Here is a 26,444-nt window from a genome sequence, read left to right as displayed (position 1 = left end):
GCTGCAGTTCATTTGCTGTGATAGTGTGTAATATTCTATTAACTGAATATACCACAATTTATTTATTCTAAAGTTGATGAACATTTGGGTCGTTGCCAGATTGGGGCTAACGCACGTTACTACTGCTTTGAACTTCCTTGAATATGTCTTTTGGTGTACCTGTGGACACAATTCGTTAGGTAAAATCTCAGTGTGGAATTGTTGGGTTATAGGGTGAGCGTATGTTCAGCTTCTACTGTGAAATGTTTTCCAAAATATACCTGCAATGTATGCAGATTCCAGTTGCTCAGCATTTTCCTCATACTTGGGTATTGTCAGTCTTTTAAGTTGAACCATTCAGTGGGTGTGTCACTGGTTTTAATTTGAAGTTACCTGGTAATTAATTGGTATAAGCATCTTTTCCAGTGTTTATTGGCTGTTTTGATTTCCTTTTTGTGATGTGCCTTTTTAAGTCTCTTCACCATTTTTCTATTGGGTTGTGTCCTTTTTTTTTTTTTTTTTTTGCTGATTTGTAGGCGTTCTTTATAAAGTCTGGATTTGAGCTCTTTTGGTTATTTGCTTTGCAAATATTTTCTCTTTGTGGCTTATCTTTTTTACTGTTAATGATAGTCCAGCTTATTGTGTTCTTTTTTTTATGGTTGGAGGTTTTCGTGTCCCATTAAGAAATCTTTTTCCAGTTGAACTAACACCTTACTGATTTCTGGATATCTTTTTGGAGTACATACTCTGTAAGATTTTAATTTTTTGAAACATGTAGACTGGCTGAGTGGCCCAGCAGATGGTCTAATTTTGTAAATGTACTTAAAAAGAGCGTTTATTTTGTAGTTACTGAATGTAGTGTTCTATATATGTCAGTTAGGTTGTTAGTTATGTCATCCAAATCTTTTATATCCTTACAATTTTTTTTTTTCTTCTTTTGCCTGCTTTATTCCATCAGTTACTGAGAGAAATGTGTTAAAAAATCTCACACTGTACTTCTGGATTTGTCCTTTTTTTAATAGTTCTATTAATTTTTGCCTTATGTATTTTGAACTCATACTATGATGTACATGTACATTTAAAATTTTATCTTCCAGAGACTTGAACATTTTATAAGTTTGAAATGTCTTAGTACTGCTTTTGCATTACAGTTTGCTTTGTCTATTAGAATAACTACTGGCCTTCTTTAGTTAATTTTTGCAAGGATTATTTTTACTCATTCTTTTCACTTTCAACCTTTCTTTTCCTTTATATTTTAGTTGTCTTTTAAGCAGCATGAAGTTGGGTTTATAAATCCAGCCTGTTTGTCTTTTGACATATAGTGTTACATAATCACTGATACATTTGGTGTAATTTATCTATTATACTATTTGATTTCCTTTTCCTGCTTACTCTTTGTGTCTTTTTTCCTCCCTCAGTTTTTTGAATTGAGTATTTTGTATTATTCCAGTTGCCCACTTTATTAGCTCAGTAGATACATGCTTTTATTTTTCCTTATTTTTTTTAGTAGTTATCCCAGAGATTACTACATGCATCTTGATTTATAAAATGTCTACATTGATAAGTACGTTTACTCCTTTCCAGATAATGCAAAGACAGTTGAACTCCATTTACTCGTCTTTAGACTTATTATGGGAGCCCCTGGGTGGTGCAGACAGTTAAGTGCTGGACTACTATCGGAGAGGTTGGTGGTTTGAACTCACACAGAGGCTCCTCGAAAGAAAGCCCTGGCTGTCTGCTTATCTTGAAAACCCTGTAGAGCGCAGTTCTACTCGGCACACGTGGGGTTCCCATGAGTCTGAATCAACTCGATGGCAGCTAACAACAGACTTGCCGTGCTATTATTGTGGCTTCCTTGCTTGCTATCGTAGCTATTGAATGTCACAACTTTATTACTAATACTTTATAAGATCAGATTTAGATTTGCCTACATATATACCTTTTTTTCTTTTTTAAAATTCCTTTGTCTTGAATCATTTTATTCTGCCTGAATTTCTTTTAGTGTATGTCTGCTAGGTATTAAATTCTGTCTGTTTTTGTGTGTCTGAAAATGTCCATTTCATTTTGAAGAATATGTTCATTGAATGTAAAATTCTAGGTTGCCAGTTATTTCTACTTTCCCTTTAAATTTTTCTTAGTTTATCATTGATAATTTGAAACATATAGAAACTTTTAAACCCCATGTCTTTTCTCCTTCACCTATCTTTGATAAATATCTTGTAGCCAGTTTTGTTTCAGCTATATTTTCCCTTAGGGCCTCTCCCCCTTGTCATTATTTTGAAGCATCTCTCATGGGTTATATCATTTCATCCCATACTTTAAAAAAATATAATGACAATATAATATCCTGGCTTATCAGCAAATAATTCCTTAATTTCGTCTGTCTCCATTCAGTGTTCAAAAATTCCTGCTATCTCAAAGAGATTTCTTTTTAAAGTGGGATGCAGATAAGATTCATACTTTGCAAGTTCCTGGTAAATCTTTTCTTTCTTTATTTTTTATAGTATGTAGCCCTTTATTCCTTTTTCCTGCCTTGTTGCATTGACTGACTTTGAGTACAATGTTGAATAGGAGTGATGAGAACAGATATCCCTGCTTTGTTCCTGATCTTGGAAAGAAAGCATTCCTCAGTCATTACCATTAAGTATATTAAGTGTAGATTTTTTGTAGATGCCCTTTTTCGGTCTAGTTTGTTTCCTTTTATTCCTAATTTGCTGGAAGTTTTGTCATGAATGAATGCTGTTAAGTGATTTCTCAGCATTTATTGATGTGATTTTTTTTTTCTGGTTTCATCTGTTAATTCAGTGAATTATATTTAATTGACTTTTGAATGTTGAATCAGCCTCACATTTCTGTAATAAACTCCACTTGATCATGAAGAATTATTCTTGTTTCTGTGTTACTGGATTTGATTTACTAATAATTTTAGGGGGATCTCTTCATCTGTGTTCTTGAGGGATATTGGTCTATCATTTCTTGTACTGTCTTCTGGTTTTGGTGTTAGGGTAATGTTGGCTTCATTAAATAAATTGAGAAGTGTTCTCCTATTTTCAGAAGAAATTGAATGAGTTGTGGTAGTGTCTTTGTAGGAATTGGTCTGTTCCATCAGAGTTGTTAAATATTTGTGCCTAGAGCATTCTTATATTATCCTCTTAATGTCTTTGGGGTCTCTAGTTAGCCTGTCTGTTGTTCCTGATATTGGTAATTTATGTCTTTGTTTTCTCTTGTTCAGTCTAGCTAGAGGCTTATCAGTTTTATTGATACTTTTAAAAGATTTTTTTCTTGGTTTTCTGCTTTCAGTTTTGTTGATTTCTGTTCTTTTCACTAATTCCTTTTTGTTTGAGTTTAGTTTTTTTTTTCTTAAGTATCTCAAGGTGGAAACTGAGACTATTGACTTGAGACCTTTTTTTTTTCCCCTTAAGTGTAAGCCTTTAATGCTGTCAGCTTGGTCTAAGCATTGCTTTAAGCTACATCCTACAGAGTGAACTGATTTGATGGCAACTGGCTTTATTCTCATTTTTGTTCAAATCAAAATATTTTCTGGTTTCTCCTTGACACTTTCTCTTTGACCCATGGATTATTTAGAAGTGTATTGTTTAATTTCCAAATATTTGGAAAATTTCCAGATAGTTTTTCTGTTAATTGATTTCAACTGTAATTCCTTTATGGTCAAGAGAATATACTAACATGATTTCGCTTAAAGTTTGTCAGTGGTTTGTTTTATAACCTAGAATATGATCTGTTTTGGTGAGTGTTCCATGTATACTTGAAAAGAATGTTTCTTTTTAATCTACAGGTTCTCGTCTGCTTTTTTTAACCCTAGTAATTTATTTGTTAAAGACTGTTTTGTTTTTTTTTTAGTGGTTGTATCCTTTTGTGTCATTTAACGTGTTCCTTCATGCCCTATAATATTTGTAAACTTCTAGTTAGTTCTAGAGCTGGCAGTGGTTGTCAAACTTCAATGTGATCAGAATCACCTGGAGGGATTAAAACGTGGATTACCCGTTGCCTCAGAGTCGATTCTGTCTCATAGCAACCCTATAGGACAGAATAGAACTGCCCCAAGGCTGTGATCTTTACGGAAGAGGCCCTGATGGTTCAGTGGTTAAGAGTTTGGCTGCTAACCAAAAGGTTGGCAGTTTGAATTCACCAGCAGCTCCTAATGTAATGAGCATCAGAACACATGGTTTTTTGTGGTGATTAAACGAGAATGTATGAAAATGCAAGCATCAATCAGGCACACAGGTGGGGCATTCTGTCCTGTCCTGTAGGGTTGCTATGAGCCAGAATCCACTCGATGGCAGTGGGTTTGGTTTTTCGGTTTGGTAATCTTTATGGAAAGCAGTGAGATCATGTAGTATTTGTCCTTTTGTGATTGATGTATTTTGCTCAGCATGATGTTTTTAAGATTTATCTATGTTGTGGCATAAACCGGGACTTCATTTCTCTTTATGACTAATATTCCATTGTGTGTATGTACCACATTTTGTTTATCCATTCATCTGTTGTTGGACATTTCAATTGCTTCCACCTTTTGGCTCTTGTGAAAAGTGCTGCAGTGAACATTGTACAGGTTTCAGTAAAATTTTTAAAGAATTGTTTACTGTTTTAGTGGAGATTTGAAAGGATGTAAGTAGATGTATCATTTACCTTCAAATCCTTAAGTATGATGAAATACTATATTTGCCTGTTAGATACTTAAACCATTTCAGAATGATACATGATGGTTCTGAAAAGGATTTCTGAGTTCAAGGTTAAAAAAAAAACAAAAACTTGATTAACTTACATGAAGTAGAATATTATTAATATGGGTAGATCGGTCCTTGAAGTCAGACCTAGGTTTGAATTCTAACCCAGCAGTTTATTAGTTTTGTCACTATGGGGAGAAACGGAGTTATTTAACATCTCTTTGTTTCTGTATCTGAAATAGGATTAAAAACCATTTGTCTCACAGAGTTGTTGAGGATTAAGAGAGCGGGCATAGTAATAGCTACCACTTAACTGACCCACCCGTGTGCCTGACTGATGCTTGCATTTTCATACATTCTCATTTAGTCACCTCAAAACCATGTGTTCTAATGCTCATTACATTATTTCTGGTAACTCCCAAGAGGAAAAATGAGATGTCTAATAATAGGAAGATGACTAAATTATGACCTTTCCATGTATATAGAATATTACGCAAATGGTGTTTTTTAAAAAACATTTGACCCTTTTTGTCTTGTCTGTTTTCTTTTAATTTATTGTGCTTTAAGTCAGAGCTTACAAATCAAGTCAGTTTCTTATACAAAAACTTATACATACCTTACTATGTATTCCTAGCTACTCTTCCCCCAATGAGACAGCATAGTCTTTCTCTCTACCCTGTATTCCCCGTGTCCATTCAGCCAGCTCCTATCCCCCCCACCATCTTTCCTTCAAACGGGATTTGCCCACATACTCTCATGTGTCTACTTGAGCCAAGAAGCTCACTCCTCTCAAGTATCATTTTCTGTCTTATCGTCCAGTCCAGTCCCTTTCTGAAGAGTTGGATTCAGGAATGGTTCTACTCTTGGGCTAACAAAGGGTCTGGGGACCATAACCTCCGGATCCCTCTAGTCTCAGTCAGACCATCAAGCCTGGTCTTTTTATGAGAATTTGAGGTCTGCATCCCCCTTTTCTCCTGCTCTATCAGGGATTCTCTGTTGTGTTCCCTGTCAGGGCAGTCATCGGTGGTAGCCAGGCACCGTCTAGTTCTTCCGGTCTCGGCTATGTAGTCTCTGGTTTAGGTGGCCCTTTCTGTCTCTTGGGCTCATCTTTACCTTATGTCTTTGGTGTTCTTCATCCTCCTTAGCTCCAGGTGGCTTGGGACCATTGATGCATCTTAGATGACTTCTTGTTAGCATTTAAGATCCCAGATGCCACTCACCAAAGTGGGATGCAGAGTGTTTTCTTAATATATTTTGTTACGTCAGTTGACCTAGATGTCCCCTGAAACCATGGACCCAAACCCTCATCCCTACTACTCTGGCCTCTGAAGTGTTCGGTTGTATTCAGGAAATGTCGTTGCTTTTGGTTTAGTCCTGCTGTGCTGACCTCTCCTGTATTGTGTGTTGTCTTTCCCTTCACCTAAAATAGGTCTTGTCTACTGTCTAATTAGTGAACACCCCTCTTCCTTCCTCCCCACCCTCATAACCATCAAAGAATATTTTCTTCTGTGTTTCAGCTTTTTCTGGGGTTCTTGTAATAGTGGTCTCATACAATATTCGTCCTTTTGCAACTGACTAATTTCACTGCGCATATACCTTCGAGATTCCTCCATGTTATGAGATGTTTCACGGATTCACTGTTGTTCTTAATCATTGCATAGTATTCCATAATGTGAATATACCATAATCTGTTTATCCATTGATGAGCACCTTGGTTGCTTCCATCTTTTCGCTATTGTGAACAGTGCTGCAGTGAACATGGGTGTGCATATATCTGTTCATGTGAATACTCTTATTTCTCTAGGATATATTCCAAGGAGTGGGATTGCTGGATCGTATGGTAGTTCTATTTCTAGCTTTTTAAGGAAGTGCCAAATCGATTTCCAAAGTGGTTGTACCATTTTACATTCCCACCAGCAGTGTATAAGTGTTTCAGTCTCTCCACAGCCTCTCCAACATTTATTATTTTGTGTTTTTTGGATTAATGCCAGCCTTGTTGGGGTAAGATGGTATCTCATGGTAGTTTTGATTTGCAGTTCTCTAATGGCTCATGATCATGAGCATTTCCTCATGTATCTGTTAGCCATCTGAATATCTTCTGTGGTGCAGTGCCTGTTCATATCTTTTGTCCATTTTTAAAATGTTTTTTTCGCCTTTTTGTTGTTGAGTTTTTATAGTAATTATGTAGGTTTTAGAGCTCAGACGTTGACTGGAATTGTAGCCAAAACTTTTTCCCGGTCTGTAGCTAATCTTTTTACTCTTTTGGTGAAGTCTTTGGACAAACATACGTGTTTGATTTTTAGGAGCTCCCAGTTACCTAGTTTCCCTTCTGGTGTTTGTGCATTCTTAATAATGTTTTGTATACTGTTCATGCCATGTGCAAATGGTGTTTTACAAAGGTTTTTTTGGTTAGAAATTGTTTATTTTGGATAAAAGGATTTTGTATCATATGATTTCAAATTGAAGAAAGAAAGCTCAGATGAAGAGGCTCCAAAATATTTACTGCAGTATAAATTTTTGTGTTATTTTTATTAAATATACATTTTTTTTGCATTTTTCAGCACCTCAGCAATGTACATGTGAGTGCATAAAAGTAAAAAAAGACAAAACAAAATCCAGTGTTACAACTTCATTATGGAACATTTCAGTCATAAACAAAAGTAGTGTGTAATGAACTTTGATGCAGATATTTCCCATCTTTAACTATGATTGACATATGGCCTGTCTTGTTTTATCTCTACCCTCCTATACCTCCCTTCCCTTGCCCCTGCTGGATTTTTAAAATCTCAGACATAAAGTGACTCACCAATTACTGTGACAACCAGAAGTGTCCCGATATATTTCCAGAACATCCCCTTAGGAATAGTTCCATCAACTACAGAACCACGGCTTATAGGGTAATGGGGTAGAGTGGTTTGAAGATGTGATGCTTTCACTGAATTAGGACTGATGGTTTACTGAGACAGTCTATTAATGTAGATTCCTGAACCCCCACCCTAACGTTTCCTGATTTAGACAGTCAGATGAAGCCTAAGCTTGCAGGTGATTGCGGAGGAGGTTTCAGACACCCTGATCTAGCATAGAATAAGTAAACTCTTACAGTGTGGTACCTTTTCTCTTGTTTGTTTTTATGTATTATTCTCCCCGGTTCCTGGTTACTTCCTAATCTTTCTTTACTTTTCACTTCTGGAAAGCCTGTGGTTTACTTGACTTGACTGACTGTCACCAGACTCCTCTCCTTCAGGAAAAAAATACTTGCTTTTTATCTTTGCATTTCCATGGTAGTGCTTGTTAATAAATATTGAACGAAAGAAGTGGGTATGATAGGTTGAGAATATGAGATTGTGTATATATTAAGCTGGAAAAAAACAGGGCTGGGCATAGAAGTCTTAAGGAATAGATTATTGTAAACTTGGTAAAAAGTCTGGTTGTGGCTTGAACTAAATTTGGCACTATTGACAACAATAAGGATATTGTGAAGAAATGAATTGTTGGGCCTCAGCAAAGATCCAGTGTAGGATATTTGCACCTACAACAAGACCTTTGCATTAGAGATAGTGAAATGCTAATAGTCATTTCCCACTGAGATCAAGATACAAGGACACGGGAAACATGTATCTTTACATTTCTTGAATTGTAGTATCTGTGGAATGGCCTCTCTGAGATAATTCTAGTAGCTTGATGCCATGAAAACACCTGTAATGCATATTTATTTTATTTAGTTCAAGGAAGAAATCTCTAAACGTTTCAAATCACACACCGACCAACTTGTGTTGATATTTGCGGGAAAAATTTTAAAAGATCAAGATACTTTGAGTCAGCATGGAATTCATGATGGACTTACTGTTCACCTTGTCATCAAAACACAAAACAGGTATGTTTTTAAAAGACACATAACTTTAAACTGTGAAAAAACATTTGTTTCTGTTTTTAAAATGACCACCGTTAATCTTTAAATGACTGCTTTACGCTGTTATTGATGTTTAAACGTATTGCAATCCATTTCTTTGATGTTCTTGATAACAAATTGTTTAATAAAAACCAGTGTGATTCTATAGTGTTAATGCTTACATGTTTGTCAGACAACCATTTAATATTTTAGAAGGTTCATTAGTATTTAGCCATTATATCTAAATTACTTGAATTACAGAATAAGGAAATTAATACATTTTTAGCTATGCTTTTTGTTTTGGGGAAAGTTTTGGACAGAGATCAGGGGAAATTGATCTCTTCGGCAAACCACAAATCAGTAATCATATTTCATTAAATATAAGCCACCCTTGTGTTTTTTAAAGGCACTTTTGTGTATGACAAAGAAAGAGTATTTCCCATTAAACTGATACATTTCCTTATCACCTAAAATTTTTGTTTTATACACTGAGGCAAAGAGTTCTTAGACGTTTTTGGATGTGAATTTTTTTTTTAATTGTTACCACTCTTGTACATACATTCAACGGGAAATATAAGTGAAATAAATTGGTCCTAAAACTGTTTCACATTCACAATCTGACTTTTGACTTAATCATCAGAATTTTTACTTAGTCATCAATGTCCATATTTTTCCATACTGTATCTGTACCAACAAGAGCACTGGTGCAGCATTTCTTCAGAGTGCTACCCTATTTTCCACAGGACTTTCTTCCAAGCCATTGATAACCCATTCTGCAAGTTGTTATTGCATGTATTCCCCCAACAGCAAATATTTGCTTCCCTGACGTTGAATAATGCCAGTTTAGTGCCAGTTAATGGTTTAAGTTTTCTGAAGACCCTTTATGTGGTAATTAAACTCAACATTTATGGTGTAACAATGCACTCAGTCACTCATTGGAAGTCACACAGCTAAGATGACATGTGTGCAGACGTCACAATTGACACCTTGCCGTCAGCAGTTCTAAGACAGATCGTGATTTCAGAGATGTTAACATGAAAAAATATCTTAGAATCAATGAGTGAGATTCAAAACTTTTTAACAGGCAGATATCAGATGGAAGGGTTTTCTAGTAAAGTCTCATTTATGTTTTTACTCAAGATAATATTAAGTAGTAATCAGTTATTACTTGTATTGGTTTCTCAGCCTTCTTTCGGTGAGGGATCTTTCTTTTATTTTAATCTTTAGGTGAAAGTTTTATAGCTCAAGTTAATTTCTCACACAAAAGTTTAGGCACATATTGTTATGTGACACTAGTTGCAATTCCTATAATGTGGCAGCACATTCCCCTTTTCCACCCTGGGTTTCCCATGTCCATCTAACCAGCTCCCGTCCCTTCCTGCATTCTCATCCTGCCTCCGGACAGGAGCTGCCCATTTGGTCTCCTGTATCTGCTTGAACTAAACACGCTATTCACGAGTGTTATTTTACGTTTTATAGGCCAGTCTAATCTTTGTTTGAAGAGTGGTCTTTGGAGATGGTTTTAGTTCTGGGTTAGCAGAGTGTCCGGGGGCCATGGCTTTGAGTTGAGGGTTCCTACAGTCTTAGTCAGACCATTAAGTCTGGTCTGTTTACATGAATTTGAGTTCCGTTCCCTGCATTCCTCCTGCTCCATCAGGGACTCTCTGTCGTGTTCCCTGTCAGGGGGTGGTCATTGGTGGTAGCCGGGCACCATCTAGTTTTTCTGCTCTCAGGCTGATGGAATCTCTGGTTTCTGTGGCCTGTTTGTCTCTTGGGCTAATACTTTCCTTGTGTCTTTGGTGCTTTTAATTGTCCATTGCTACAAGTGGTTTGGGACCAATTGATGTATCATGATGGGCACTCGCAAGGTATTAAGACCCCGGACGCCGTTCACTACAGTGGGATGCAGAACATTTTCTTAAAAAACTTTGTTAAGCCAGTTGACCTAGATGTCCCCAAAACCATGGTTCTGCAGACCTCAGCCCCAGCTACTCTGTCCCTCCAAGTGTTTGGTTATATTCAGGAAAGTTCTTAGCTTCTGGTTTAGTCCAGTTGTGCTTACTTCTCCTGTATTGTTTGTTGTCCTTCCTGTCACCGAAGATAATTCTTGTGTACTATCTAGTTAGTGAATTCTACTCTCCACCCTCGTAACCATCAAAGAATGTTTTCTTCTGTGTTTCAGCCTTTTCTTGAGTTCTTATAATAGTGGTCTCATACAATATTTGTCCTTTTGTGACTAACTTCACTCGGAGTAGTGCCTTCCAGTTTCATCCATGTTGTATTTCATGGATTCATCAGTGTTCTTTTTCATTGTGTAGTGTTCCATTGTGCGAATGTACCATAATTTGCTAATCCATTCGTCTGTTGATGGCCACCTAGGTTGTTTCCATCTTTTTGCTATTGTGAACAGTGCTGCAGTGAACATGGGTGTTCATATATCTGTGTGATAGCACTTATTTCTCTAGGGTATATTCCAAGGAGTGGGATTGCTGGATCATATGGTAGTTGTATTTCTAGCTTTTTAAGGACGTGCCAGATCGATTTTCAAAGTGGTTGTACCATTTTACATTCCCATAAGCAGTGTGTAAGTGTTTTAGTCTCCTACAACCTCTCCAACATTTATTATTTTGTGTTTTTTGGGTTAGTGCTAGCGATGTTGAAGTGAGATGGTATCTCATTGTAGTTTTGACTTACATTTCTCTAATGGCTAATGATCGCAAGCATTTCCTCATACATCTGTTTGCTGTCTCAGTGTCTTCCTTGGTGAAGTCTCTGTTCAAATCCTTTGCCCATGTTTTAATTGGGTTGTCTTTTTGTTGTTGAGGTTTTAGAGTATCTTATAGATTTTAGAGATTAGACCCTTATCGTAGCCAAATTTTTTCCCAGTCTCTAGGTTATCTTTTTACTCTTTTGGTGAAGTCTTTGGATGAGCATGAGTGTTTGATTTTTAGGTGCTCCCAGTTAAATCTAGTTTATCTTCTGGTGCTTGTGCACTGTTACGGTTCGTATTCTGTTTATGCCATGTATTGGGGCTCCTGGAGCCCTGGTGGCCCAGTGGTTAAGTGCTCGGCAGCTAACCAAAAGGTTGGCAGTTTGAATCCACCAAGCTGCTCCTTGGAAACCCTGTGGGACACTTCTGCTCTGTCCAGTAGGGTCGCTATGAGACAGTATTGACTTGATGACAGCAGGTTTCGTTTTTATTGGGGCTCCTAGCATTGTCTCTATTTTTTCTTCCATGATCTTTATTGTTTTAGATTTTATATTTTGGTCTTTGATCCATTTTGAGTTAGTGTTTGTACATGGTGTGAGGTATGGGTCTTGTTTCATTTTTTACAGATGGATATCCAGTTATGCCAGCACCATTTGTTAAAAGAGACCATCCTTTTCGCATGTAACACATTTTGGGCCTTTGACAAATATTAGCTGCTCATCTGGAGTCTCAGTTCTGTTCCATTGGTCTCTGTATCTGTTTTGTACCAGAGGGGATCTCTCTTTGTTTTTAATTTTTATTTTTTAACAATTTCAAAGGTTTGAATAACACTGCTCCTCACCTCTCAAAAACTAGAAGGGAATAAATAAAAAGAAATTTGTGTAGTTAAGTTTTGTGAATGTAACTGTGTCATTTATTCTTTTTCTTGAGGTCATCTGTTTGCCTCTCTTAAATAATCAATATGATTGACATTAATGGAATACGTATGTATATTATTTTAAAGGAGTAGGGCTAATCATAGTATATTTTTTATTTTGAAAGGTTTAAATATATATATTTTTTATATTTATGTTCCTTTTGCTTAGTTATCTCAGTATTTATGATAATTTGAGTTGGTCTGAAAACTTACACTTTATTTCTGTGTATTAGGATTTCAGAAGTTCTTTTAAAAATAATTAGCTCCACTGTTTACACTGCGATTTACTTATTTTACTTAGGCCTCAGGATCATTCAGCTCAGCAAACAAGTACCACTGGAAGCAATGCTACCACATCATCAGCTCCTAGTAGTAACTCCACATCTGGTTCTGCCACCAGCAGCCCTTTTGGTTTAGGTAAGTGCCTTTAGTCATTGCTGACTCACAGCAACCCTGTCTGCAACAGAATGAATTGCTGCTCAGTCCTGTGCCATCTTCACAGTTGTTGCTGTGTTTGAGCCCATCGTTGCACCCACTGTGTGATTTCCTCTTTTGAGGGTTGTCGTCTTTTTTGTTGACCCTCTGCTTTACCAAGCATGATTTCCTTCTCCAGGGACTGGTCCTCTTGATAACATATCCAAAGTACACGAGATGAAGTCTAACCATCCTTGTCTCTGAGGCGCATTTTGGCTGTATTTCTTCCAAGACAGATTTCTTTGTTCTTGATTGTATATTCAGTATTTTTTGCCACTACCACATTTCAAAGGTGTCAGTTCTTCAGTCTTCCTTATTCACTGTCCAGCTTTCACATGCATATGAGGCCATTGAAAACATCATGGCTTGGGTCAGGTGCACCTTAGTCCTCAAAGTGACATCTTGGCTTTTTAACACTTTAAAGAGGTCTTTTGTGACACATATGCCCAGTGCAATATGTTATTTGATTTCTTGACTGCTTCTTCCATAGGCATTGATTGTGAATCTAAGTAAAATGAAATCTTTGACAACGTCAGTCTTTTCTCCATTTGTGATGATGTTGCTTATTGCTCCAGTTGTGAGGATTTTGTTTTCTTATGTAGAGGTGTAATCTGTACGGATCTTCATCAGTAAGTGTTTCAAGTCCTTTTCACTTTCATCAAGCAAAGTTGTGTCATCTGCATATTGCAGATTGTTGATGAGTCTTCCTCCAGTCCTGATGCTGAGTTCTTCATATAGTTTCTCTGATTATTAGCATACAGATCGAGTAAACATGGTGAAAGGATACAACCCTGATACACACTTTTCCCAATTTTAAACCATGCCTTTGTTCTTTTGGAACCACTGCCTCTTGGTCTATGTGCAGGTTCTGCATAGCGATGAAAAAGAACTGCCCCCCAAAGTAATTCTGGGTAAAATGACAAGAATAAAATATTAAGATACTTTAACAAAAACCCCCCAAATGTCTATACTACTACTGTAGGTTACGTCTATAACTGTAGGTAATGAAGCTGTTGGGAATACAGGTGTGCTTCGTTAGCTTATATGTACATTTAAACACATTCTGTCTTTAGTAATGAAAGAGGTGGTAGTGTACATTATGCCTGATGTAATCGCCATGTAATTGAATCTGAGGGAGATGAGCTAATTGTAGATCATGAGCTAGCCCTCTGAATATAATGCTGTCATTTATAAAATGATCAGACTGCTGAAGTGATTTTCTAACTGTCCTGAACACGTATAGAAGGACTGGGACTCGGGAGGAAGCCTAGTGGCTAAGGATCTCCTTCTGCATCAGCCAAAACTACTGTTATTCCAATGGATCAGCCATTGAAAACCCTGTGAAGCACAGTTCTACTCTGACATGCATGGGGGTGCTTTGAGTTGGAATCGACTCTAGAGCGATTGGCTCGTTTACTTCTTTGTTTCCATCCGGAAAGAAAGAGAAGTGAGAAATGAGAGAATATCTGCCAACCTATAATCCTAGGCCAATTACCAACTTTTCTGGACCTCCAGTTTCCCAGCTGTGCAGCACTGGGCTGGACTGGATAATTGCTGAGGTCCACTTCTGGGGCTTCCACACTGTCTCCTCTACAGAGGGCTTCGCCTTCGGTGTCCTAGGGCTCATGTTGATTCATTGCACGTAAACCCAATTATCTGGAGCCCCCAAACTTGCATGATGAAAAGAGGAAGAGCGATTCTGGGATAAGGAGAGGCCTGACAATCTGCTTCCGAAAAATCATTGCCATGAAAACCTTGTGGAATGCAGTTCTATTCTGACATACATTAGGCTACCATGAGTTGGAATCAACTCATCAGTAACTGACAGCAACTCAGATTTTAAATCACTCTCTGTTAATGCTTAACAATCTCTGCTTGAAATTTTGTTCAAATCCCATGATACTGTTTGGCCCTGGTTAATTTCCTGATGAATTTTTTCTCCCCTGTTGTGGGTTTCTTTTCTTCCTGCCTTGTGTTTGTATTGTTTGCTTTTGAGTGATACTATCCTAAATACTTCTGTATCCTTGTGACTCTGAAATCTATACCTCAACCCACACCACTTCTGAACTCTTGTCTTGTATTCAACGCTGAGATATCACCTGATGTTCTCTTAAGTACTTTAACCTGTATGTTTCTTCTCAGGGAACAAACAAGAACAGAAAACAGTCAAATTCAAAAACTATCATCTTTCTCCTCAAATCACTACCTCTCCCCACTAAGTCTCTTGATGATAACCTTTCTTTTTTCCTGCCCCATACAGTTATTAACCATTGCTGTTCACTAGATTCAGGCCCTCAACTTTTCTCATGTCATGTTTGCTCTGGTTCATTTTCACAGTGCTGTTAGAATAAGAACAAATGACTGTTGTGCTTAAAATCTTTCAAGGCTCTTTGTCATGTAGCCTTTGCCTGTCTGTCCTTACTTCTTATCACATCTCAACAGATATATTAATAAGGATAGGCTATCCTGTGGTAATAGATAACCCCCGAACTTAGTGGCTTATTACAACGAAGCTTAGTTTCTTGCTGTAGAACTCTCATTCTATATTTTGTACACTGGTTAGTGAGGCCCCATCTACATAGTCTCCCTCAGGGCTCAAGCTAATGGAATTCTGCTATCTTGGAGCTGCATAACTGGCAACATGGCAGAAGAGATAGCTAAAGGATCTCAATTGGATCTTCTTTTTTTTTTGGCAAGAAGTGACACACGTCATTTCGTACAGTCCTTTGGCTGTGGCTAGTCCTGTGACCCTGCCCAACAGCAAAAGGCTAGAAAACATAAAGCTGTACATTGGAAACCCTGATGGTGTAGTGGTTAAGTCCTATGGCTGCTAACCAAAAAGCTGGCAGTTCAGATCCACCAGGCACTCCTTGGAAACTCTGTGGGGCAGTTCTGCTCTCCCATTTAGGGTTGCTATGAGTCAGAATCGATTCGACGGCAGCGGGGGGTTTTTTGCGGGGGAGGGGGCGGGGGGCGTGGAATGTTTAGTGAGCACCATATCTGCCATACCAGTCATACTGAACTTTTTGCAGTTCAAGAGTGCTTCAGTATAGAATTGAGAATCCAGAAATAAACCCACACGTCTATGGTCAGTGGATTTTTGACAAGGGTGCTAAGTCCATTTGATGGGTACAGAAGAGTTCTTCAATAAATGGTGTTGGGAATTGGATTTCCATGTGCAGAAAAATGAACCAGGATCCATGCCTCACATCATACACAAAGACAAATTCAAAATAGGTTCAGGACCTAAATGTGGGAGAACTAAAACCATAAAATTCTTGGAAGAAAATGCAGGACAAGGCTGTTGAGCCTAGCTTTTAACAATGGATTATCGAATATAGGAGCAAAAGCACAGACAGCAAAAGACAAAATAGATAAATGGGACCTAATAAAATTAAAAACTTTTGTTCATCAAAAGACTTTACCAAAAAGGTGAAAAGATAAGCTACTGCCTGGAAGAATATCTTTGGAAACCATATATCTGATAATCTAATAATGAAAATATATGTAAAATAGGCAAAGAACTTGAATAGATACTTACCCAAAGAGGACATTCAGATAGACATCAAACACATGAAAAGATCCTCAGTGTCATCAGCTGTAAGAGAGCTGTAAATCAAAACCACAATGAGACACCATTTCACTCCTACTAGGATGGCTAAAAAAAAAAAAAAACAAAACCCTAGAAAATAACAAATGTTGGTGAGGATGTGAGGGAATTGGAGCAATTATCCATTGCTGGTGGGAAAGCAAAATGGTAGAGCTGTTGTGGAAAACAGTGTGGCAGTTCCTCAGAGAACTAAAAATAGAACTACTATATGACCTAGTGGTTCCACTCCTGGTACATACCCAAAAGACGTGAAAGCAGAGACTCAAAAAGAGACTTATACACCAGTGTTCATTGCAAGTACTATTCACAATAGGCAAGAGGTGGGAACAGCTTAAATGTAGATCAGTGGATGAATGGATAAACAAAATGCAGTACATACATACAATAGAATACTACTCTACCAGTAAGAAATGAAGTCTGGATACATGCTACAGTATGGATGGACCATGAAGACATTCAGAGTTTATTAGTGATTACCAAGGGTGGGAGGGAAGGGGAAAGGGAAAGTTATTGCTTACGGAGTACTGAATTTCGATTTATGGTGATGGCAAAATGGCATTAAGAATAGAGTTGCGCAGCTGATTAATGTACTGAATTTTTTCATACATAACACGCCCACACACATAATGCACATAGTGTACCTAGGAAAATAATGCATGAGGGGGTTGCAAGGTTGGCAGAAAAAACATACAATGTGTGCGTTATTTGCGTGAAAAATGGTAGTTGCTTTCAATAAATTACACTTGTAAAAAGTTGAATTGGCAAAAATGTGCCTCAGTAAATTTGTCTGCCCCCCCCCGCCCCCTTTCTTCAAATGATGTTTGTTGTGCTTGGTTTTAAATTCCCTCTTAACTCTCTACTTTTCATCAACTTACTCTTTAACTGCCGTTTGTTCTTGGGAAAGCAGCCCTCCCACATACACCACTATACTGTCATAATACCTTGTGAATATCTTTAATAAAGTACTTATTCACATCCATGTAGGCATTTTTTTTCCCTTGTCTGTCTTTCCCACTAGATTGAGTTCTAATGGTAGTAACTGTTTCTCTTATTGACAGCATATAATGAAGTCCCTGACATAGGTATAGACGGTGTCCAGTAAGTGAGGAATGAATGCATGTAATTTTAAGAAAGTGAACATTTTGTGATAAGAGCTTAATCTTCCTTTTGGATCTGTTAGGTTTCTCCATGATTTAATTCCTCCAAAGAAAAATGTATTTTCTCTCCCTTTGATTGGTAGCAGCTCTGTCCTAACCAGAGCTTATAGGTGAATTCTACCGTTAGAAGTATAGTCCAAATACGTAGTTTTTATTCCTTTTTTCTTTAGGTGGCATGTGAAAGTATATTTAGTTGGCCATTTTATTATATAAACTTAGTTATCAAAGTGAGTAAGTTTTTGGCTAATTTGATTTATAAAGGAATTAAACATGTATTTATGAAAGTAATAGGAATTCTATTTTTGTTTTCAAATGGTTTCCTATAATGGAATATAGATTCAATTAATATTTTTTAAAATAATTTTTATTGTGCTTTAAGTGAAAGTTTACAAATCAAGTCAGTCTCTCACACAAAAACTTATATACACCTTGCTACATACTCCCTATTACTCTCCCCCTAATGAGACAGCCTGCTCTCTCCCTCCACTCTCTCTTTTCGTGTCCGTTTTGCCAGCTTCTAACCCCCTCCACCCTCTCATCTCCCCTCCAGGCAGGAGATGCCAACAGAGTCTCAAGTGTCCACCTAATCCAAGAAGCTCACTCCTCACCAGCATCCCTCTCCAACCCATTGTCTAGTCTAATCCGTGTCTGAAGAGTTGGCCTCGGGAATGGTTCCTGTCCTGGGCCAACAGAAGGTCTGGGGGCCATGACCACTGGGGTCCTTCTAGTCTCAGTCAGACCATTAAGTCTGGTCTGTCAATTAATATTTTTGTATCTTTGTATTTTAGTCTGGTCATGTTAATAATTTCTGACTTTCACTTATGTGTCTTTGCTCCCTTATCTTTTTAGGTGGCCTTGGAGGGCTTGCAGGTCTGAGTAGCTTGGGTTTGAATACGTCCAACTTCTCTGAACTACAGAGCCAAATGCAGCGGCAACTTATGTCCAACCCTGAAATGATGGTCCAGATCATGGAAAATCCCTTTGTCCAGAGCATGCTGTCAAATCCTGACCTGATGAGGCAGTTAATTATGGCCAATCCACAAATGCAGCAGTTGATACAGAGAAATCCAGAAATCAGTCACATGCTGAATAATCCAGATATAATGAGACAAGTATGTGGAAAGTTCTTTTAATTCATTTAACTAAGAAATTATATGGTGATTTCTTATTTAATTTCCTACGGTTAAAGAGCTTGACCTATGGCTAGGCTAAAGAGAGAAATTCTGATTTTTGTTTAGGAAAGTCACCAAAGCTCTAATTTGGACTATAGTTTGAATGCTGAATTCTCTGCTGCATTTTAAGATGTTTGCAAACAGTTTAATTTGTAGATTGAAGAAACAAAAAAAGAATTTAATTCAGGAGATGAGCATCCACTCAGAGTACTTCCTTCCTTGTTACTCGATATTATTTGACTGTTAGCTTACTTTTTGAAGTGAAATCCTACAGGAATTATTTAAAATAAGTTTTTGATTTAAATATTGAAGACTTTGCTAATTCATGGGATTAGAAACTTTGTAAAAGGTAATTCATGCGTATTTCAGTGCTTTTTTATTGAAATCATCTTAGACACTGGAACTTGCCAGGAATCCAGCAATGATGCAGGAAATGATGAGAAACCAGGACCGAGCCTTGAGCAACCTGGAAAGCATCCCAGGGGGATACAATGCCTTACGGCGTATGTACACTGATATCCAAGAGCCGATGCTGAGTGCTGCGCAAGAACAGGTCAGACACTACTGCAAGGCTTGGGCTGAGGGCTAGCTCCTTTTATAACACAAATGTGTGTGTGGTTGAGGGTGTCTTAGTTATCTAGTGCTACTGTAACAGAAATACCACAAGTGGGTGGTTTTAAAGAACAAGTTTATTTTTTCATAGTTTAGGAGACTAGAAGTCCAAATTCAGAACACTGGTTCTAGGGGAAGGCTCTCTCTTTGTTGACTCTGGGGGAACATCCTTGTCTCAGCTTCTGTAGCCCTGGCATTTCTCAGTTTATTGATGATGTTCACTTGGCATCTGCTCCCCCCGCCTCTCACACTTTGTGCTTATGTGCCTCTGTGTCTGTGCTGCTCTTTATATCACTTAGAAATGATTAGAGAACACACCCTATGCTGATATGGTCTTACTTACGTAACAAAGGACTTATTTCCAAATAGGATTACATTCACGGGTACAGGGCTCAGGACTCCAACACCTATTTTTGGAGGACAGAATTCATAACAGAGGGGCGCTTTTATTTGGGAATATTTTTCATGGGGAAGAAAAGTTTCTTGTCAGTTACTTAAAACAAAAGCTTATTCTTTGATTTTTGTATCTTTCTTTACAGTTTGGTGGTAATCCATTTGCTTCCTTAGTGAGCAGTCCATCCTCAGGTGAAGGTAGTCAGCCTTCCCGTACAGAAAATAGAGATCCGTTACCCAATCCATGGGCTCCGCAGGCTTCCCAGAGCTCATCAGCTTCCAGTGGCACTGCTAGCACCGTGAGTGGCGCCGGTGGCAGTACTGCCAGTGGCACTGCTGGGCAGAGTACTGCTGCACCCAGTGTGGGGCCTGGAGTAGGAGGTATGTTCATAACTCACTTTTTTTTCTTTGTTGTTCTCATTTGTGTGAATAATGAGAACATTTCTTACACTGTTTTCTCTATGTTTGTGTATGGGGGGTTAAGTGCCTTTCACATTGCAATTTTTTTTTTTTTTAAGCAAACTTTAAATATGTGATGATTAGGGTTTCCACGTGTGTGCACTATAGTGTAAAGGGTCACTGAAGATTTCCAGAGGTAGTTTTGTGTTTTTATGATGTGAGGAGAGGAGGGTGGTGGTCTCATCTCAGCAGTAGGGAAACTGAGATGCAGAGGGAACATATCATCCCCCGTGTAGCTGTTACTAGAGTACCTTTCCTGGCTTTGGTTTGGCTTTGAATTCTGGGTCAGTGGATTCTCAAACACCAGTCACGACACCAGGGCTAAACTGGCTGTATCAGATCACCTGCCAAGTTGGTTAAAAACCAGATTCCCAGATCTTCACCGCAGAGCTCGTGGATCCTTTTTTTTTTTTTCCCTGTAAATTAGACTTAATAAATGGGTGTCCTTTTCCCAACTAATCAGATATTTACATGGCTGATGTTTTACCTATGAATTAGGTCGAAGATCAGTAGTAGCCAGAGTGACTATTTTAGTCCTAATATTTAGTATATAAATAGGAAGAAATGAAAGATGAGAGGGTCTGGACATATTTTAAAAGATGCCTGTGTCTTGGCAGAGGAAGTGGAAAGATGAAGTGATAGATGAGGAATTTTAAAATTATTTGCTGAGAGAAGAATTCAGAATGGGAAAAGTAATCGATGGACAAAGTGGTATATTTTCTTTTATAGGGTACAGTAGATGTCGTGAGGTTTCTGGGTACAGGTTTTATAAAAACTGAAGTACAGGCAGTTCCCGAATTATGAGTGAGTTCCGTTCCTAAGCCTACCTTTAAGTCGAATTTGTACTTAGTCAGAACAGTTAGTAGGGTTTGTATCTAACATCAGCTAAATGGTTGTCTTAATACATAATGTACCTTTCTGTGCATAAAAAACTTTAAAGAAACACCTCCAGGTACACTGAAACATCTTTAACATAATAATACAGTAATAATAATAATGTTTTGATGTGCATTGTAAAGTAGGCCTGTTTATTAGGGACCATTGTGTGTACCTTGAGTTTTTAATATAATAGGCTTTATCGGTGTTATTTCGTACTATGGGTTGTACATTCAAAACCTGGGGACTGCCTATAAGACCATTTCTAATAAAGAAAAACAGTTCTGTATTCTTCTTACTACTTATTTGGTTATTATTAACAATCTTAAGAGAGAGATGCTTTATTCCCATCTTAAAGGTCATAGGGCAGACAACAAAGATTTCCTAGCTAGTAGGGTATTATTTTTTTAACTGTTGATACAGTAACATTTCATGTTAATGTTTCCATCAAAGGAAAACAAACAGCAAAAATGAACTTACTGTGCTAGCCTATCATATTGTCAGCATATTCAAACATTAGTGTGATTGTTTGGAGTCTCTGGATGCTGCAAATGGTTAACATACTCTGTTGCTAACTGAAAGAAGTCCACCCAGAGGCACCTTGGAAGAAAGGCCTAATGGTCTACTTCCAGAAAATTAGCCCTTGAAAACCCTGTGGAGCTCAGCTCTACTCCGACAACACATGGGGTCACCACTAGTTGGAATCAACTCAACAGCAGCTGGTTTCTGGTTTTATTATGATTGTTACTTATCTCTTTGAGGTTTGATACATACACGTATGCATCATATATATATACACACACGTACACGTACATACATAAACATATATTTGAAATCTGTGACTCTTTTTTGCCCTGTAAGCAGTTGCTGTCGAACTAAAACCAAACTCGTTGCTGTCAAGTTGATTCCAACTCATTTGACCCTATAATCCCTCTAGAAGGTGAGAAAAATCTTAGAGCAGGGATCAGCAAAGTTTTCTATAAAGGATTAGGTAATAAATATTTTAGGGTTTGTGGGCCAGGAGACAAAATAAAAAGTATTACAAGAGAAAGTAAATTTCCACAAACTTTTTTGTTGATGTAATTAAAAATAATTGAGTACAATATTCTGGCAGACGTACCTGCTAGTGAGAGAAATGGAATTCTTTTTTTGAAAACATTTTGCTTAATTGGAGCTCTCACAGTGTTTCGTGTAATCAAAACTGATGGTAAATGTTCTTCTGTTAATGCTGTTACGTAGTGAGATTTTACTTATTTCATCTTTGAAAATGTCTTTTGACACAGCTGTGTACTCATGGTTTTAATTGAGCATATTCAGTGCTTGGAGGGCATTTATAGAATTCTATTATGAAATTGTTTTGCATTTTACTTTTAGCATGTTATTACATTTCAGATTAATCACTTCCAGTTGAAGGCTAGGTGGTAGCCCCTCAATTGCACATTAAATAAATTTTGAAATATGAAATTTCTGTTTGCCCTTGCATTGAGATCTGAAAAAATGCTGGAGGAACTGTAGTTTGGGCTAGAAAAATATATCCACTGCAGATTTGTGTGGGAGTGGAGATCTTGTTTTATTTAACTTTTGACAGTATGGAAATTGTATAAAGCATCTTGACATCGCTTGTTACTCAAATAATACTAGCTGTTGTTGAGTCAACTTTGCCATAGTACGTTTCACATGTAAATGCTGTTTTGCCTTGTAATTTTTGGTTGGATTCATTAAGAAACCTTACCAAGACTCTAGCAGAAACTATTTTCCAAAGTCATTGATTGTTTGAAAATGATGATTAGGTAATGCTGTTCATTCAAAAAATTTCCATCTTGGCCCTTAGCTGAGAAAATTGCAATAAAATTTTATCTGCTAAAGTTAGGCAGGTCAGGATATTGAGCTTTTGACAGAGCTGTTTATAACAAAAATCCATGGAACTGACTGTTGATATTACTACTGGTCAGTAACATAGATTCAGATATTTTCCACAGAGTACCAGCTGTTACATAAAATGATAAACAACCATAGTCTTTAAATAGCATATAGTTGTACAACCTTTGTAAATTGGTTTAACTGATCTTTTTTTCTGTTCCACACATATTTTTACCACCATCACATCTTAGCAGATTCTGCTTCAGGTTGTACTGAATTAGTTTTTTCTCAGATTCTTTGAAAACAGTCTCTCCTGCAGTTGTTCTATGCTATTTATAGAGGCCAGTTTTTCAGTTCAATCTTGACATTGTAAGTGAGCAGTTTCAGTAACATTTGTATGTTCATCAAGAACCCAGAAAACCACTCAAAATAATTTGCATTGTTTTTTAATTGAATATTGACGTTGCATCCAGTGTTTTTAACTCTGTGAGCAAGTGTGCTCCCTGAAAAGCTAGTAACAAGTTTATTTTATCTGGATACGTTTTATTCGCTGCTGCAATCAAACATGATTTAATCATGCTAATCATGATGCATGGTTTTCTTTGCCTAGCTAACCAATAAGCCACTTAGAAATTTAACTTTGATTGCAGCCTTGTTATCTTTTTTTTTGTTTTTATGAAGAAATTTGGCTGTGATGAGGTATTTCACTTCGAATTTTCTAATTTTTCTGACTGTTGCTTTCATGTAAGTTGGGAATATTGTGATGAGTGCTTAGTCAGGCACTGTTGACATATCTTGTATTCTTTTAGCACAGCTGTAGTGTCACTGGAGGAGCCCTGGTAGCACAGTGGTTAAGCCCTTGGCTGCTAACTGGAAAGTTGTCAGTTCAGACTCACCGGCCACTCTGTGGAGAAAGTTGTGGCAGTCTGCTTTTGTAAAGATATACTGTGGAGCAGCTCTACCTTGTCCTATAGCATAGTGTTGCTGTGAGTTGGAATTGGCTCGATGGCGATGGTTTGGGTGTTCTATTTTGTTTTATAGTGTCATTGCATAATCACATTTGTTTTGCCAATTCATTTGATATAAATTGCACTGTGCCTGAAATGTGCGAGATTCATACTCTACTTCTCTTTTTTATCTTGTTCTGACATGATTGATCTATGTATGCCCTGGTAAAATAGGAAGACAATAACGTGGTACACGCAATACACATAACGCTTGAAACACTGTAGAGTTTTAAGTGAGTCTGAGATTTGTGGTTCACCTGTCAACAGTGTGAAGCAATCAGAGCCACGTACAGGCTCTGTTCCAGCTACAGTAATGTGCCACATAAGTTATTCGGGCAGTATCCAACTGCATATGTGTCCACGGTCCCATGAGGTTATATTCTTTACTTTATTCTCTACAGAGCAACGAATAATAAGAGGTCTGGTAATCTAATCTCTGTACTGTCATGAGTGTGTCTCATGACAAAGTACCTCCCTGGGTCTCTCTTGTCTGCACAGGGAAGGGGGGTTGGGCTGCACGTATACCGACATTCTTTAAGGCTCCAAAGGCAGAACCAAAACTCATGAGTGACTGCAGGCCCGCTCACAGCAGGTCAGCAGACTTCTTGGTGTTGACTTGCCTGATGAGGACACAAGGGGAGTGAGGCCGGGGTCAGACTAACCCCCCAGTACCCACTGACTGGGATCGCCACCCCTGAGCCTGCACGTTCCACTTCCACCCGCTCAAAGTGCAGGTGTGGGTAGGGGATGGGGGCGCTTTGCGGAGGGAAGGGGCGGCTGCCATTACCCATATGAGGCAGCAGCATGGCTTGGGATACAGGAGTCGGGGCTTCAGCACTGAGAGGAGGAGCCGGCAGCTGCACCAGCACCATTGTTTGCTAACATCCTATTTCACAGAATTCATCGTGGATGTTAAGCGACACGTAACTATACTCAATTCAGCTTTTGTAGCAAAAAAGCCATAGATAGTATGTAAAGGATTGAGCTTGGCTCTGTTCCAATAAAATATTAATTGCGGACATTTGGAACTATATGGAATTCCACATAATTTTCATATATCTCAAAGTAATTTTATTTTTTTTCTCAACCATTTAAAAGTGTTAAAATTCTTGGGCTGTACAAAAAGTGTGCTGGATTTGCTCTGCAGGCTGTAGTTTGCCAAATCCTGTCTTTATAGTATTCTTGGACTCTAGGATATGGGAAAAAGCTAAATAGAAACTTATAACCTGAGAAAATAGGAAAACTAGTAAATATTAAAAAGCAATATCTGATTTATAATAAGCTTATAAACAACAGAATTATTATAAACTAGAAAGATAAGGATCAGACATTTGAAGCCTGATAAAACTACACTTCAAGAATAGCTGATGGGGAATGAAAAAATTAATGAGTTTACATAATGAGCTTGAGAATATATTTGAGTATATCTAGCCAGTAGTTGAAAATTTGGGGTATAAATTAACAAAGTAAATAGTTCCCAAAGTTTACCTAAGTGTATAGCGGAATCATCACAATGAATTTCACATAGCCCTCAGCAGAAAGAGACGAGAAAACAGGAATGGAAACAGAAAGCACTTTGCACATTAACTAATTTGTCACAACCATTCTATGAAGTAGCCACTATTTTCTCCATTTTACAAATGAGGAAACTGAAGTATGAAGTTAATTAACTTGCCCAAGATTACATAGTTATCTTAGACTTGAACCCAGGAAATCTGGCTCCAGACGCTGCTCTTACTTACTTTGCTGTACAGTCTCACAAATATTACATGTCCCTGCCATTTCCCTCAAGAGTGCCATTGCTCATAGTGAAAATGGGATGGAGGCCTGCATCTGTTACTCCCTGGGCAAGAAGGCTTCCTTCTTTCTTAAGTGTGAACATAATGAGCGCTGAATATGATTCTAATGAAGCGATCTTTTGCACTGTTGAAGCTAAAGTTATCTTAGACTTCTTCACTTTATGAGATTTTTTAGTAGTAATTTTGACCATATCTAATTTTTCCCTTTAATTGACTTTAGAACCCATCTCTTTTGTAAGATGCGAGTTTATTGTAAATGCAATGAGAACATTTAAAATTATAAATCCTCCTTTACTGGTATATGTACTTACGGGCATGTATTTTTAGAGATCTTAATTTTAAAATTCTTTCTTGGTTCAATGATACGTAATATGTATACTCATCTGCAGTTGCTGAAATTATGCATAATATATATTGTATTTTAAAGCATTAACTTTTGTTTATATACCTTTTCCTTAATAAGTCTTTATTTTTTTTAAAACAAACTTTCAGCTAGTATGTTCAACACTCCAGGAATGCAGAGTTTGTTGCAACAAATAACCGAAAATCCACAACTCATGCAGAATATGTTGTCTGCCCCCTACATGAGAAGCATGATGCAGTCACTAAGCCAGAACCCCGATCTTGCTGCACAGGTAAGCTGTAATTGTATTATAAAGAACTGTACAGTGTAGATTGCAGTAACCTAATCAGATAATTGTGTTACTGGCTCATTTGTGTTATGTTTACTATTTAATACACTAGAAACGTAAGGAAATGACATCTCCAATGTTTTGGACAGTTTGTCTGTTTATACTAAGTGAATAATTCATATATTATTATCCCTACCATTCACTGGCTAGA

General features: G+C 37.6%; 1 protein-coding gene across 2 annotated transcripts in view; it reads left to right on the top strand.

Annotated features, from left to right (window-relative positions):
• The window catches only part of UBQLN1 (ubiquilin 1), a 67,214-nt gene that overhangs the window by 32,648 nt on the left and 8,122 nt on the right, over positions 1-26,444 (top strand). For both annotated transcript variants that reach the window (XM_049896892.1, XM_049896891.1), the window contains exons 2-7: positions 8,390-8,541; positions 12,484-12,599; positions 18,273-18,535; positions 18,990-19,148; positions 19,747-19,981; positions 26,094-26,236. In XM_049896892.1, the coding sequence (XP_049752849.1) occupies positions 8,390-8,541; positions 12,484-12,599; positions 18,273-18,535; positions 18,990-19,148; positions 19,747-19,981; positions 26,094-26,236 (1,068 nt within the window). The remainder of the gene's footprint in view (positions 1-8,389; positions 8,542-12,483; positions 12,600-18,272; positions 18,536-18,989; positions 19,149-19,746; positions 19,982-26,093; positions 26,237-26,444) is intronic.

This window comes from Elephas maximus, chromosome 9, assembly GCF_024166365.1.
Source record: "Elephas maximus indicus isolate mEleMax1 chromosome 9, mEleMax1 primary haplotype, whole genome shotgun sequence".
In the NCBI taxonomy this organism is placed as follows: Eukaryota; Metazoa; Chordata; class Mammalia; order Proboscidea; family Elephantidae; genus Elephas; species Elephas maximus.
This window is presented reverse-complemented; position numbering and strand designations above follow the sequence as displayed.